Source organism: Polyodon spathula, chromosome 16, assembly GCF_017654505.1.
Source record: "Polyodon spathula isolate WHYD16114869_AA chromosome 16, ASM1765450v1, whole genome shotgun sequence".
NCBI classification, from domain to species: domain Eukaryota; kingdom Metazoa; phylum Chordata; class Actinopteri; order Acipenseriformes; family Polyodontidae; genus Polyodon; species Polyodon spathula.
Genome location: NC_054549.1, coordinates 24,859,585 through 24,876,980, shown reverse-complemented (window position 1 = coordinate 24,876,980; position 17,396 = coordinate 24,859,585). Strand labels below are relative to the sequence as shown.

The window sequence follows — 17,396 nt, the reverse complement described above, 5'->3', positions numbered from 1 at the left end:
TCATAGACTGCTTGATTGGAAGGAACACTTCTTGGGGCAGATTCTCCCTTTTCTGTATTATGCAGATTTTGTTAGGGCTGATTTTGTATCAGGTTCTCAAAACTTCCCATATAAGTTATTTTCTTTTCAAGATAGATTCATTAAAATAAGAATTTTGTATATAATTTCAAGAATAACATTAGCAGGCTTAGAAAAAATGTCATTTTGATAGATATAACAGTAGAAATTGCTGATAGACTGGAGTAAATTCTAGAAATGGACTCCTTGAAAATATGGCATACAAACTGAGAGGGTTCTCCAACCTTGCACCAATATCATTTGAAACATTAATACATATATGTTTGCTATAGTATGTTTATCTTTCAAAACTGCACATACATATATGATAATGTTAACGTTTGCAGATTCAGAAAACTGATAATGTGCATAAGCTGTACTTTGAGAAGCTTTGTATGCCAGCATTAGCAAATCAAAAGTCAATTCTATGTTCTGAATAAAATGTAACTGAATAAATTATAAATACAATCTGAAAGTTAACATGACAGTTAACTACCAGTTTCTCTTGAAGCCATTAATTCAATAGAAATTTGTTGTCAGGGGTTTCTGTGGGACTACATACAGTATATATGTTGTGATTTTTCAACATGCTAGACCAGCAAGCTGCAAATGGAAATTTGAATGACAACATAAATAGCAGTAGGGACAGAAAAGGTGTTTCATCAAAATTTCACAGAACAAATAAACTCTCTTAAATCTGAGAATTAACTAACTCACTACTACAAGGTACTACTATAATTAACAAATACATTATATTTAAACCCAGATCCCAGTGTACCAGCTGCGTGTTATTAAACTCATGTACTGATAGATTTAAATAATCTCACTGTGCAGCTCCCTGTAACACCTACATACATTCACTAACACAGCACAAAAGCATACATCTTGTTTTTTTGATTAAATAATAACATAGATTCGATTGTTAACTGGATTAGAAACCTCTTTTAATTACATGGAAACTACAGAGTGCTATTCAATTTACTAGTCTTTCTAACTAAAATATTAATTATACATATTAATTTGTTGATTACATTAATTTGCCCTTAATCAGCTTAATTAGTCTTTGCATATGAACGCAAAGGGTCACAGATAAGGGTTTGCACATGATGAACTAATTCATGTTAATTACAACTGAATATTAATAAGGGTGGTGAAGGGACATTTGCTTCATATTATTTAAATATGAAATTAATAGGAACACATATTTTAATGACTGACACTGCACTCAGTATTACCGCACAGGGAATACAGAAAGCTTTTTTTAAATAGCTTCAGATTTACATGACAATTCTGAATTATTTAAGCCTCCACTGGCATAACTGTTAAATTAAGAATACTTGCAAAGATGTAAAAATGCATCTGACAGCATATGATTTTGTTACAGTCTGATGGAATGGAAGGAACAAAAGGAAGCATGATCTCATCACCATTTTTTAAATATTCCATAATACATGTGCGTAATACTCTCACAGTAACAACATGGTTAGAAACTCTAAAATGACCATTGGAGGCTAAGAGTTTGGCAAAGACCAATCAATGCAGTTATCGTGTCCGGCATAGACAGCGTGACAGACAGACGGACAGACACTATCGGTGCATAGGAATTGCATTGTTTGTGTAAATGTAAAGATCGTTTCCTAATGATGAATAGCTCACAAATCAATAAGACATGACTTAATTTACTCCATAGCATGACAACCTTCATGTGGTGAAATTGCATTGCTTTGCAAGTTTGTATGTAGGAGCTATGAACTATTATTTAACGCAGAATGCACTGAATTCACGAATAATGAATATCCATATACAAAGTCTACACCCCCTTTCAAATTTTTCACCTTTTGTTGCTTTATAGTCTGGAATTAAAATGCATTTTCTTTTTAAATGTATCTACACATCCTACCCCACAACTTCCAAGTGAAAAAAATATTCTAGAAATTTGTAAAAAAATAATTAAAAATAAAAACTGAACTATCTTGGTTGGATAAGTGTCCACCCCCCATTGTAATAGTAATCCTAAATTAGCTCAGGTGTAACCAATCATCTTCAAAATCACACACCAAGTTAAGTGGCCCCCACCTGTGTTAAATTGTAGTGATTCACATTATTTGAGGATAAATTCAACAGTTCCTGTAGGTTCCCTCTGCATTTCAAAGCAAAGACTCAACCATGAGCACCAAGGCGCTTTGAAAAGAACCTCGGGACAAAGTTGTTGAAAGGCACAGATCAGTGTATGGGTATAAAAAAATATCAAAGGCCTTGAATATCCCTTGGAGCATGGTCAAGATGATTATTAAGAAGTGGAAAGTGTATGGCACCACCAAGACCCTGCCTAAATCAGGCCTTCTCTACAAACTGGATGACTGAGCAAGAAGGAGACTGATCAAAGAGGCTACCAAGAGGCCAATGGCAACTTTGAAAGAGCTACAAGCTTTTATGGCCAAGACTGTTCAAAGTGTGCACTGCCGGGGTACACAGCGCCGCTGGCACTGCCGGAGTGTCCCACTCTGAGGTCAGCATTACCGCTGCCCATGCCTCTGCCATTTCCAGAATGCACCGCACAGGTGCAAGATCTGCCTTGACTGGAGTATCCAGCATTTCCGCTGTCAGTATTGCCTTGGTTGGAGGAGCCAGCCTGTTGGCTGTCAGCATGGCCGCACTGGAGGAGGTCCTCCCACCGTGTCCGCCACCCATGGAACCATGGTTGCCTCTGTTCCTGGGCAGGGACTATAACCGGGACTTTTGGAACTTTAAGGGGGAGATGTCCGTTGGGGCCAGGTGTGCTGCACACAAGGGGGGATATGGGGCAGGGCAGAAGAAAAGCCCTACACATAATTAGAGGGGGCATGGCTTTATAATATGTCTATTGTATTATTATTTAAAATATATCTATATTGTTTGTGTTTATTTAAAATATGATGTTTCAGTTGGCTATTGTTTAATTTAAGTGTGGTCTGGCAGAGGCAGTGTTAGCAGCTTGTCTCAGCCAGACAGCCCATGAGACTGTGTGGTTGGCAGCAAATGAATAAACAGAGTTGCCGTCGACCACGCAGATATTAAAAACCCTGTGCAGAATGTGACCATCTCCAGGTTGATTAATTTATTGCCAAACTGGAGATGGGCAGTAGTATAAAAACCAGCAGCTTTTGCTTGTCAGGGTGGATGTTTGGAAGGAGGAAGGTGAGTGAGTGAGTGAGTGAGTGAGCTGAAAGGGAATCTAAAACGAAACAGAAATTAAAAGCAATTGCTCATGCTGAGCAGTCCAGCATGGTATTTGTTTGGTGTTTTATGTTCGAAATTAGTTTTTGTTCAACCTTGTATTTTGCTCTGTGAGCAGAGTTTTGCGCTTTCACCAGCACTTTCACCCACAAATACCTGTGTCTGTCAACTTTCTGGTCTACGGACATCATCTCTTAGCCATCCTGTTACAACTTGGTTTTTAATGTCATTTTTTGGACTGTGAATGTAAATGCTCTTTAAAAAAACAGGTTTCATGATCTGCAAACTTGATTGATGGCCTTTAAAAGACTGATGGCCTTTAAAAAACAAATCTTTATTCTGTCTGCCTGGGCACTTTAGTATTCTTGATGCCCAATGATTAATTTGTAACCAAGACAACAAATACCAATATTGGGGCCAAATTGTGAAGGTTTACTAGCAAAACCTCAGAAAGTTTGCATCATTAAACAAAAATGAAAAGAGATACATTCTCTTTCTTCCCAGAGAGACAGAGACATGAGGGGTTTGGTTATCAAGTATGTACGATATTGTGAGCACCTACTACTCAGAGGCCCCCAGATGCCTGCTAAGTTCTGAAGTTATCTGAATTTAAAAGAACTGCAAACTGCCTTTTATTTTAGAAGTATTAGCCTTGCATGTTTTCAGAGTGGAATGAGCTTTGAAAGCTTTCACTTGGCTGCTATTTCTAAATCCCACAAGATGCTAATGATTAATGACCATGAGAGGAATCTGACCTGGATTTTTGGTGTCTTGGGTGATGGTTTGAGATTAAAAATTGATGTGGTCCATTTAAAGTTAATAACTAACACCATTGTTAGTGTGTTGTAAAAAAAACCCCACAATACTACATTTTTATCACCACATTATTAATTTGTATAATTGTTTTACTTCAAAAAGAATTGATAGAATACAGTCTTGGACTTAATTTTACCTTTCAGCTTTGAAGGAGATACCTTCCTAATAATGAGTTGAGAAGATGTGAGAAGATGACCAAGGCCAGGGATGGGAGGGAGACGCAGCATAGGGGAGGAATAAACTACCCACCAGGCGGAGTTAGGTTGGTCCCAGTTTTAAGGTTCTTGAACGTTATTAAAAGGAGATAGAGACTTATTTCCCCCTTAGCCTTTATTACATATAGCCTTGTGGTCTTCACTCTCTTTGTCACACTGAAAGTAAAGAAAACAACACCAACAACAAAACCAAAAGGGACTTGGGAGAAAATTGTTTTGCTCTTTAGAGCCACAAAAATGTTTTCGGTATTACAAAGCCTTTGGTAGTACATCGATATACCGTGGAACTCACCACACATTAGTGATGCAATAAGAATGTCACTTTGCTGATTCTAGCATGGGCTGCAATATGCCTGGCCAGACGATTTGTTTTTTCTCTGTAAAAAATTGTGTTATGAGAAAGGTAACCACTTGTATCTGAGAAGGATAAATACATGTATATAGCTATATGTGACAGAGACAGAATGAATCAGTCTCTGTCACATATAAAGGCGTCATGATTAATGGTACAAAATGGGGTGTAGTGATCTGTTCCTTTGTATGGTTAGAGCTGAACCAGAAGGAGACCATGTATTGTAATCGTGAGTGTTTTGTTTGTTTTGTTCTGTCCTGTCTAAATAATTACTTTTTGTTATTATTAGATGGCTGAATACGATCCGGAGCTGTTGCCACGGGCCAGCACATATCCAGACATCACTGTACTTGTTTCACAAATTAACTGTATTTACATCACAAGCACTAAATCACTCCCTGTGGACTTGTGTTTGTGTTTAGGAAACGGGAATGTTATTTAAGGACCAACCCAGGGATTTACAATAGTGCAATACACGCCACTGTATTGCCTGTTCTCATTGTTATTATTTACTGCCGTGTTGTCACCAGACTTGGATTGTACAAATAAAATATATTTGCACCTGGATTATCATTGTTTTTTATCTTGAATATAACCTACAATATTCTATTTTTTATGTACAAGCCTTTTGTTATCTCTACCCCCACTGAGATGACTTCTGCAGTGCTAGCTGCTTTGCTTGTACCGTCTCCTGCAGCAGCTGCAGGCATGCCAGCCATGCTAATCTCTTCACCCGCAGCAGTACCAAGGACAGCGACTCCAGCTGCCTCGTCAGCATGGACAGGCATTCGGGAGACTGGGAAGGATGGCACTGTTTGGGAAAACCTGGTGTTGACACTGCAGGAAGACGGTCTGCACAAAACGTTTTCACTGAAATCTCAGGTCCCACGCTGTATGCAAAACACAACAGCAATAGCACTCTCAGTGTATTTCATTTGTTGATCGATATGCAAATGCTACACCACATTCAATGCTGTACTGTAGCAGAGGCACATAGGATACAAAATGATGATTAGCAAAATAGTTGAAGAAAAAAAACAGCTGGAAAACAGTTGGAACAGTGAACAAAGTAAGAAGAGAGTTTCCACCATCTGTGCAAAGCTTGCAACCACAGCTGTACTCCAGGACAATTTTGAAACACAATGACTGTGCTATACTAATTGTTTACAAGTGCAAGCCGAGAAAGAATGTAATTACTCTCAGCTCCCTTCATACATAAGTTGCCATTGGGACTTTTTTTTCTTTTGTATTTGGAATTGCCAATTCTTTTTTCTCATTATCTCCTCAATGTGGAAAGCCCAATTATTTTATTTCAACCCGGGTCACCATTGCCACCCCCGTTCTGACTCAGGAGAGACGAAGACACATGCATCTTCCAAAACATGCGGCGTCAGCTGTTTGCTTCTTTTCACTCTGCGGCCCGCCATGCAGCCACCTCAAAACTACAGTGTCGGAGAAAGACGCAGGTCTGGGCAACTTACAGGCAGGCCTGCATGCCCCTGGCCAGTCTACAGGGGTCGCTGGTGCGTGGTGAGCCGAGGACACCCTTGCTAACCTAAGCCCTGCCTACCCATGTGCTGCCCCCTGGACTTGAACTGACGATGTCCAGGATATAGGGTGCATCCTGCACTCCAGGCAGTGCGCCTTTACTGGATGCGCCACTCAGGAGCCCCATCATTGGTACTATTGACAAGAAAATAGCGGAGACTGTGGATTTCTACAATTACACAATTTTAGACTAGGTGGCACGTCAGTACTCAGTCCAGTTCCACCGGTGGCCATTTGCTGTATTTCACAATGTACTGGACCTTACGTTTTGTACAAGGAATGCACCGGGGAAAATTGCAATATGAGAGATTTCATCTTGAACCTAGCCACAGAGCTTTGGCAGAAACATTTCCATCAGAAAACTACAAAGCAGCAGGCAAATGCAACTCCACCTGGATTCAGTGCTGCACCCTGTGACACACGCAAGATAAAACAATGCCAGATAGCTAAATGCAATGCAAATAAAACTTATGATATGTGTGCCCGGTGTGAAAGAGCAGTATGTGGTAAATGCACAGGAAAAGTGCTACTTTAGATGTTAATTTGAAGTCTGTTTCGCACTCACATTACAATGGGAATTTAGTTATTTCTTTTTTTATGTTACTTTTAAAGAAAACTAATTTTGTTTTTAGTTTTGTATATTTGAAATGTTTATTTTATGATAGTTTTTTTTTTTATTTTTTGGCATGCTTTTGTAGTTATATGTGCAAGTTACAAAATAAACCTGTTTATGTATATTGTTCATTTAAATACAGTGTTTTGGCTGTGCAGATGCTTGATATGATGTGCTTGAATAAAACTTTTGAGTTTTATCTAATAGTTTGCCATTCATTTTAATATTGAGGTTGTTTAAAATGTAACTGTCATAATGACCGCCGGCAGCGGTTCTAGGTATAAGTAAGTTGAATTTCTCGAGGGGTGTGGATGTGTTTTTTGACTGCTCATATCCAGTGGGACTGCTGGAGCTTTTCTGGGCTTGCTCGCTGTATTTTAGTTTTTCTTCACTTATAGTTTATGCTGCCGTTAAGGGAAGGAAAGAAAGAAAAGTTTGTTTTAAGTTCAGTTTAACTTAATCAGAGAGGACGTACTTGTACTGTTAATATCGTGGAGCCATTGTCTTCACCTTGGTCAGCCCCGTGGTCCTTATTGAGAAACTGGATGGGACAAACCACTTCTCTGTTGATTATCATCGGTTAAACACCAAAATTCAGTTTCATGGTATCCAATGCCATATGTGCATGAAATACTTGAGTCGCTACAATACACTCTCTGGCCAGTTTATTAGAACCTGTCTACCTCTAATCCTGGTCCTGGAGGTCCAGTGTCCCTCCTGGTTTTTGTTCCAACTGTACCTTACTTGGTTAGACCAATTATGCTTCTAATAAGCACTTCATTGGTCAAATTAAGTAATTTAAGGTACCGTTGGAACACAAGCCAAGATGGACATCGGCACTCCAGGACCAGGATTGGATACCCCGTGGTCTACCTGACTGGATATGTTCTGTTGGTTTTACGCTTGATTACTCTTGAAGGTCAAACAAATTCCATAAGTCAATTAAGCATGGCAATGGTTAATTTCAAGAGGATAAAGCACAGTACCAGAGTTGCAAATAGTTTCAGAAGCATGTCAGAGACATAAGGCTTCATCCATGGCCGCCACAATCCCCAGATCTCAATTAAACAACTTGTCATCACGTCCAGCAGCTGCATAAAATACTAATGACTGACTTGATAAATATCCTTTGAGATTTCCAGCACTTTGTGGAGTCAATTGTGTGAAGGCTGTGATCGGGGTAAACACCTGCCAAACCAAATATTAAGTGCACATCGTAATACAGTGGCCAGCTAGTATATTTATAAATGGCACATTTCTTGTGATATTGGTATGCACTTGTGCCTTGTGCCTTTGTAATTCATTTACAAGCACATATACGCTTATTTCTTTATAACTTAGTCAGACATTTGTTTCCATCTCACCTTCAATGCCCATCTGCTAAACTGATTTTTCAATTTAAACATATGACTAAACGGATGATGCTTGTGAAGTTTGTCAACTGAGGCAGTTTTAAATTTCAGACTTAAACATACACCTGGCGGCCATCTTGTTTTATAAAACATAACCATTTTGACATATTTGTTTCCCATTGTTACTGGGACAATAACTACCATGTTTGGAGTTTGTTGGACAAACTGTTTTCAAACAGCAGCAGTTTGTTTTTAGGGGCGCGTTTTGATAAGATTTGTGGCAGCCATTTTGACATTAAAATTTATCACAGCAACTTCTGCTTTGCAAACTTGATGTGGGTTTGGATGCTGATGATTTACGCCAAGTTTCGGATCAATCGCTTCACCGGTTCCCAAGAAGAAGGTTTCGAAATGTTTTGTCGAAAAATGCATCATGGTGCCAACTGCAAGGACGCAGCAGCAAAAATTTTTCAGCATCAGATAGCTAATGTATCCAGCTTGTTACCTGCCAAGTCAAAACCTGATCAGTCACACAGCTTTGAAGCAGCAGCAGTTTAAAGTTTTGGGAAGAATATATATATATATATATATATATATATATATATATATATATATATATATATATATATATATATATATATATATATATATATATATATACATATATATACATATCTGTAACAATATAACCTAAAAATAATAATAGAATTCTAACTTGTGGACATCAAACATGTTTCGTTATAGATATGGGCAGGTTGAAAACCTTGATTTGATCACAGAATTCATTAATGTTTTTCACATCATTATCTGCTCCAGCCCTCAGGAAATAGTACAAGGTCAGGCTGAAAAATCTCTGCTTGTAAACGTCAGTGCCAGTGGAATATTGGGGCTGGTACATTTTACCATAATAAAGTTTGCTACTTGTATACCAGCATCAGTATTGCACCAGCGATTTTCCCCAAAAAAAGAAGGGATCTGCTATGAGTACTGGTGGTTTTGACCCGGAGTTTCTAATCCTTCAGAACCATATTCACATTTGGTTGTATGCTCCCAATTGTTCAAACATTTGATTGAATCTATAAAACAATAATATGAATTATTGAAAATGGAAAATGAAAATTATTGAAAACATAAAATGGATAGCACAGTAATCTTTACTTTCTTTCTTGGTAATGGGGCTTTAAAAGTATACCCAGACCTATTACAGGGTTGTGCCACAAATGATTATATACAATTTTAAGTGCTACACGACTACTGTTACATTGTTTCCATAATGATGTATTTTACTATGGACTATAGATCTTTATAACTATATTCTTTTTTATGTTTTTAATGTATTTACAGAATTTCTCTTTTGAAAATGGGTTGGAAAATGTACAATATACTGAGCCAAATTTGGCTTAAAGATCAATTAAAAGTCAGACAGATTTAAATTCCAATCAATATTAGACCAAGTAGAACGGTGCTACAGAGGCAGGGAAATGGAATCACTTTGTTTGTAATGAAAGCAAGGTAGAAAAGAGCGTGTCTTATCATTCCAAACTTCCAGATGTAATTAAGGTTAGAGCAGAGTGGCAGGGGGCTCTGAGCTGAAAGAAGAAGAAGGTCAGTCTTGGGCCCTGGTCACCCAGAGTGTGTGGCTGTAAAGTGGCATCAACATCAAATGAATTGGGTTAAAGGCCAAATACTTACCTTGATACCGAAAAGAAGAGAAAAAGCACACAGCAAGATAGGAAAGAACACCCTCCAAAAAGACAGAGGAAAAGAAAAAAGACCACCACACAGATCCTGACTCACACAGAGGACAAATGAAATATACGTTTTAAATATTCAATAGAGAGGAGATGTGTGCATTAATTAGACATATTAAACAACTTCTAGACTCTCAATATATTTTACCATTTGTGGTTATGTGTTCCTTTTCTCTTATTTTTAATTGATTGCATTTGTGGCCTGTTAAAGTCATCAATTGAATTGGACAATCACTTATTTGTCTATTTTGACAGTTTTCCAAGATTTTCAGTCACTGGGATTTGCACAACAAATCAAAACAGAAACAATGAGGTGGTCTAATACATGTGCACACAACTGTATTTTAAGTCATTAAAGTTACTTTGGCTACATTATGATAAAGGATAGAGGAAACTACCATGACTACCTCATACTTGAGGAAACTGTAAGGGTATCTATGGTGTTGCCACAGCTATGCCAGTTTCTCCAGGGCCATTTCAATTATTATTCTGGACAGCTCTAAACAATCTTGTCACATTTCCACCAATTGCATACTGTTTATTTTAGCTATGGTTGCATTACTTGTGTACATGGCTGACCTCTTTTTCTATAGAACCTGGTCTCTTTTGTAGATATCACATCTTTATATGACTGGTCCCATTATTATAACGTCACTGTTTTTGTTCACAGATATAGATTTTTGGACAGATAAGAAGAAACACTTTTCAGATGCTCCTGATATTTTGAATAAGTTTACTGTTTAGCCTTGAAATGTCAATGAGCAGATAGAAATGGAACAGCACAGCAGAACTATGTAAAACGCCTCACTTTTGTTTTCATGGCCTACTCAGTTTACAATGTAGAACACATTTTAGCAACATCCTGGAACAAAACAACAAAGCTTTCTCCTTGCATAGACTTCTAAATAAAATGTAATCGTCTCAACAACTTAAATGTAAAATCTTAATATCAGACATGTCTTAAGTGGTTGTTTTCTTTACAATGGTTGTTTATATATCATTTTGTTTTTAATTAAGCCAATATAATGTATTACTGTCTTATTTTAGTTTAAAAAACAATTTCACCCATTTCAAAAATTAAAATCTGATAATGATATAAAACTTACCTTTAGTGTACTGTTATTCCCTTTCTCATTTTGTGATGTCATTTCATATACATTATAGTAAGAATGTAAAAGAAAATGTATTTTTTATATAAAAAAGGCATTTTATTTCAGGTTTTTCGTTTACATTTTTGTACATATTGAAGCAATATAAGGATAAAATGTCACAATTCTTTCGTCATATTCAATATATGTTAAAATTAAGCATATCCCAGTTTGTTAAAAAAATAATATATCTAATGTTAAGAATAATAAAATGACAAGATGCCTCATATAAAATTGCCTAACAGAATATAGAAAAAGGGAGATAAGTGTATATGCAGTGCCATTAATAACACTGTGTAACAATTTTTTTTTTTTTTTTGTTCCTGGGTAGTAAGTGAAAAAAAAAAAAATCTTTCTACAAAAGATTTAGAAGTGAGTAGTTTTTCGAGATTTACGATTATACTGTATTTACAGTATAATCGTAAATCTCGAAAAACTACTCACTTCTAAATCTTTTGTAGTCATTTTTGTATTACTTTAGTATAAATACATGTTAATTTGGATTCATATTTTGTTTTTTTCTGACTTTATGTGAATGAAAAGACACACATTTGCCCATTTTCCCATTGGAAATAGTGATATTTTGAAATATCACTGTCCTGGTCACAAAAGCAAAGTTTGTGGGGAATAATAACCATTTTCTATACTTTTGAGGCATAAGCAATTAGGAAATAACACTTACTATCCAGGAACAAAAATTGTGTTACATAGTGTGATAGGAGAGGAGAGAATAACATTCATAGCTTAACATGCATCACTTGCACAACTTACTGTTTGTATTGACGCTTTCAAAGAGCTCCGTTTTGGCTTCTCCGTTCGGCCTGTCGCTGGTCTTGTGCGACAGTCGGGAGGACATTGTTGCAGCCGTCACCACGGCTTTGAAGCTGCGCTTGCGTTTCTGGACGTTCAGCTCCGGGTGGAATATGATGATATATACTTTTGGCATGTAAAGCATCCCTAGTGCCACCGAAGCACTTAAGCTCATAGATATGGTGAGCGTGGTGGTCTGAATGTACAACTGCAAGACAAGAGACAAATATAGCATTACAAAAATACAGCTGGTTACAGCAGTTTTTTTTTTTTTTTTTAACCTTTACTAGGGAATGTTAGCAACCAATCAAAAAAGTGCACTGTGGCCTAGCAGTCAGAATCACTGTAAGAAGCCCACTAATTAGACACCTTCAGGTATATAGTTACCAATGCCTTTCCTTTAATGACAGCAATAGTCGTTTTATAGAATACTGAAGCTTTGTTTACATGTCAAGACACGTAACGTTAAGTTACTTACCGTAACCCCGGTTCCTTGAAAGAGAAGACAACCACCAAAACATTATGTATGGGATATGCCTGCCTATTTTCTGAGCTCTCTATACCAGAGCTACCGACAGGCCCATTCCTAGGATGACTCCCTCGGTCATAAGCCAGCACTGTCAGAGACTGTCACTGCTTTGAGAGGGGCTGTCCTAGTGTTCATATACCTTGACAGACAAAGAGCTGGTCAGTATGATGCACAGCTCTTGTCCTATCAACGTAACACCTCAATACCCGCACCGGGCAGAAGAAATTTAATCTCCTATCCTCCTCTGAAGCAAATGGAGGTGGATGAAAAGACTCCAGTTCCAAAGACTGTATTCATGTGGAAGGCTGTAAATCACCTTGGGGAGGAAAGCAGGGTTTGTTCGCAGTGACACCCTGCTGCCATCGTCCCAAATACACATACAGGAGCTGTGCACCGACAGCGCCTGCAGATCACTGACTCTCTTTGCGGAGGTGATAGCCAAGAGGAAGGCTGACTTCACAGACAGATGCTTCAACTCTGTGGAGTGTATACGCTCAAACGGGGCCTTCGTGAAAGACTCCAGTACAACATCAAGGCTCCATTCGGACAGAATGGCCCTCCTGGGAGGGTATAACCGCAGATCGCCTTTGAGAAACCGGGTAACCAAAAAATGTGCACCCGGAGATACCATATCTATGGGGCATGGCATGCAGAGATAGCCGCTTCAATGTGGAAGGTGCCCTACCAGCATCAAGCAGTTCAGTTCAGAGTACCCACAACAGTGTTTGATAGCCCTAGGGCTGTGCAGAGGTCCCGTTCAGGGGCCGGACCCATAATTGAAACCTGCCCGGTTTGGGTGCCAGAGAGTGCTTCTCATCCGACTGAGGTGATCCAGGTGAAGCGGTATGGATGTGCGTCTGGGCGGATATAGGATTCGGATTCGGTTCAGTATCCAGCTGAATCCGAACCCTGCTCAAAAAGTAAGTATTCGGGCAGAATCCGAGAATCCTAGATTCAGTGCATCCCTAATATAAATCAGTAATTGGAATGTCAAATACCCTTTGCGGTCCTATCCCAAAACCAGATCTACATTACGATTTTCCTTTTTCAAAAGCACAGGTTTCTAGTCGTTTTTTTCTCCGGAAAAAGACAGAGAAAACCATTCAATGGCCGAGTGAGACAAATAGGAGCCGAATGAAACCAAAAACAAAAAAACAATCAAACAAAAAGGGGGCCTGTGAGCAATAGACCTAGCAGCTGCACCATACAGAGATAGTAATAAAATAATGACTTGATTTGCATTATTGAGGAGTTTGGTGATAAAATGAGTGATCATGAGAGGATTTATCAGTATGCACGTCTATAAAGAGGTATGTGAAAAATACAGCGAACACGGGGTGGGGCTTGGCTGGAGATGCAGTACTGATGACGCTTAGCATTGCAATGCAATTTAAACCAGTTTTACACGGAAAAAAAAAACAATTAAACAGCGCATGTAAAATAAACAGTGGGTGTGAAAAGTGTCTGGGTTCCCCTCAAAAAGAGGGATAAGCTAGCCATTTGAGAATGTGACTGGTTAACCTAACCTGATTGGAGGGGAACCTGGAAAACATGTGCACAATGTGGCCAGGTCCTAATTGATTAATTGGTGGTCAATTAGGCCTGATCACATTGTATGAAGGATGAGCTGAGACACAGCCTATGGGGTTGGTTCAGTCTGAGGAAGGACTGAGAGAAGTAGACTGTGCTCTCTGTCTCTACACAGAGATAGCTTTTGATTGGGTGATATTTGTTATTTTTGTGAAATAATAAAAGTGCGCAGAGACCACTAACACTGCAATCTTCTGACTCCTGTTTCTGCTATTCCTACATGGCAACCCTTCCACAGGAGACAATAATGATAACAGTATTTTCTACATAGCCATCAGTTATTACGCACTGTGTCAGCATTGCTAAGCATTGAGGTAAATCCCTTTATTGTCTCACAAGTTAGAATGAAGTGATCCTTTTCCATAATAGGTCATATGAAAAACGTTAGGTTACGGTTGTAACCCTGGTTCCCTGAAAGAGAAGATGACCACCAAATCTTGCGAGGTCACATCAACTGTGGCAGGCATATCACAAAAGTATTGGTTGGTGTGTCATCTTCGCATTGAAAGGGAACTTCTGTGTAGCAAATTATGAGCAATGACATTCGGGAGACCTGCTGCACAGGCACCAGGAAAGAGTAGTTTGTCTATAGCTTTAAATTATTTGAAATTAACCTGAATTAAATTTAAAAAAAATTTCACAACCATGTTTCACAAAATGCCTAATATTGTAAATAACAGTCACTGCTGCAGGTATTTCCTAGAATTATTTCAGTTCCATTTTTTGTTTTCCTGTCATATTAATATTGAGATGCTTCATAATGACAATCACTGATTTGTTTTTTTTATCTTTTGGAACTTTAACTAAAGGAATGACACCATGGTCCAAATTCTTTGATCATTACCTGCAACATACTCTCATGGTTTCAAAAGATTTTGCTGTTGTTGCACCTGCCTGTGTTATTTGCTATATATGGTTTACCTTGTCTATATGTTCCTTAAGTTGCCCTACCCAATTTACTAGTGCAGTGCCATGCAATAGAGTGGTGACACTTGGTACTATTCTGCTACCTGGGGTGCACTTATTTACCTGTCATTGCTTCATATGGGAATGTGGTTTTGCTCCTTAAACACAGGTGCAACATTTCAGCTTTGACATATGGTTTGAGTGACATACATTAGAGAGGGGAAAAAATCTTCATGTTTATCAATAGCGCTCACAGAAAAAAAGTACTACCCTGGCTTGCAATTACCCACAGCATGTCAACTACAATACTGTATTGGCTCAAAGTCAGGACCTATTATAGAAATAGAGTCTGGTAAGCACACAAATAAGAGAAAGAGAGAACCAAAAGTGAGAGAAACAGGTTTAGAAATAACAACATTAGAACCTTGAAAAGCAGAAAGCGTAGCTGCTGTACTACTAGTGACAAAGGAGAGGTGCAAGGTTGTTGTGTGTGTGTTGTGTGTGTAAGAAGGAGACAGAAGCAGCAATGACAAAAAAAAAAAAAAAAAAAGTGCATTGCTGATCTCTGACCACCGAAGCAGCACACTCGGACATGTGCACATTATAACCCCATTCCTCCTCTGATTTTAACAGTGCAGGCACTGTGTGTGATGCACTCGTTCTCTCTTATCGGGAGTCTATGAGCTTAAAGCTTAATTTAAAAAAAAATGGCCACAAGTTGGACCTTTCAGTGACATACCATGTTACCCTTAATGAACTTAATTTAGAATGACCTTCATGAATCACCAGTCTACACGTCAGATTCTTTTAGCGTTATCTATCTCGATTTAAACACACTATTGTCATTGTACATTTTTGGACAGTATGCACTTCTAATTCTGTCTGCTATTATAAAGTTCAAAGGATATAGCTGCTGCATGGTGAGATTTGCACTTACCGGTAAATAATGAGGACATCCTAAGGCTTGTATAATAGGAAACTGTATGCAGACTTGTGTTACTGACAATCTGACTATTTCACATATCACTGAGATCTCTCTTTTATCTTGGAATCCTCTGAGTGCAGAGAGGAACACTGATGTTTTTTTTTTTTTATCTATAAATGTTTAAATTGGTCATTCTCCACAAAACACTTCCAACTTCATAAATGCACAGTTCCCAGCATATTCTTTAGAGGGTTCTCCTGTTTACTGCCGTCGAGGGGCACACAGATTTAGTACTGGGGGCATATCTTTGTGCAATGTTTTAGTTGATGATGTGTTCTGCAAACATTTTTAACAATGCATTATGTTACCTTTGGTGTGTCCTGTATTGTCCATATAGTAGTGTTATATTTTTAAACATATTGTAGTCTCTTTTAAAATTTGTAGTCAAACATCATGGTTCGTAAATCAACTGGGCAAAATATTTCAGTACGGAGAGTCTACAGTGTGATTATTTATTGATTTGACAATTGACAGATGATTTAATGATTTATGTGATTGGTGCTTAGGGCCCGATGACTGTGATGGGAGCTCAGGGAATGATAAATTTGGCCATAGTCCTCCTCATCCGTGGGTGCTCGACGAGGCCGGCTAGGAAAAACATGAACGATAGAATGCATCCCAGTGCCACAGATAGGAAGTAGCTATAAGCCACCTCCCCCCAAAAGAAGAGGCTGCCAAACTATGAATGGAAAAATAATATAATTATTAATGCAACCCACAGTGGTGCATTGCCACCTATCACCAAAAATATGGAAAAAATGTATGAAAATGAAGCAGCTGAGACATGGCCCATCCCCCAGAGCATGACTGCACTGAGGGGAAGAGTCCGGCCTCTCCAGCCTGACCACGCACCCTGCAAAACTAAATACAAACCGCTCAGCACTCAGGTAAGGAAAAACCCCTACTCACATTTTAATTTTTGATGTAGGGGGAAACCTAAGGAATCCATGGGTAGCACTTCCCCAGGCTCAAAGACGGTCGACTCCCGTTTCAGCCTCTCTGCGCATGACTGAGAGGCCAAAACGAAAGAAACGACATGGGTGAATAACAAACTGAGCCTTTATGTGCTTGCTGATGACATGTTGGTTGGGGTGGATTCTCCTTCCAGAAAAGCAAAAGTTTACAATTCTCAACATTTAACATTTGCCAGGTGAAAAAAAAAAAAAATCTCTTCTCAGGATTGTAGTGTATCCAGATCATGCTCCCTCCTGCAATAATATTAAATACCTGTTTAATGTTCCCGCAGTATGGAATTCACTTCAGTGAGAGTGCTGGGATTGTTGCAGGACAGAGCAAGAACTGGATACAATGCTTATAAGAAAAATGAAAAATATTTCACCTGGCGAGCAAAGGTTTATTTACCTAAAAAAAGATGTTGCTATGATATGGACAACACGGGACACAGCAAAGGTAAAGAAACGGGTTTCTTGTAAACATTGCAGGGGGTTCAATTGTCTGATATTTTTTGGGACACTTTTGGGTCCTTCTAGCGCAGTTGGACCAAATTC

The 17,396-nt window shown here is 38.5% G+C and overlaps 1 protein-coding gene across 1 annotated transcript in view; it reads right to left on the bottom strand.

Annotated features, from left to right (window-relative positions):
• Positions 1 to 17,396, bottom strand: part of LOC121329356 (metabotropic glutamate receptor 7-like) — a 240,011-nt gene that overhangs the window by 10,755 nt on the left and 211,860 nt on the right. The window contains exon 9 of the mRNA XM_041274925.1: positions 11,840 to 12,086. Coding sequence (XP_041130859.1) covers positions 11,840 to 12,086 — 247 coding nt within the window. The remainder of the gene's footprint in view (positions 1 to 11,839; positions 12,087 to 17,396) is intronic.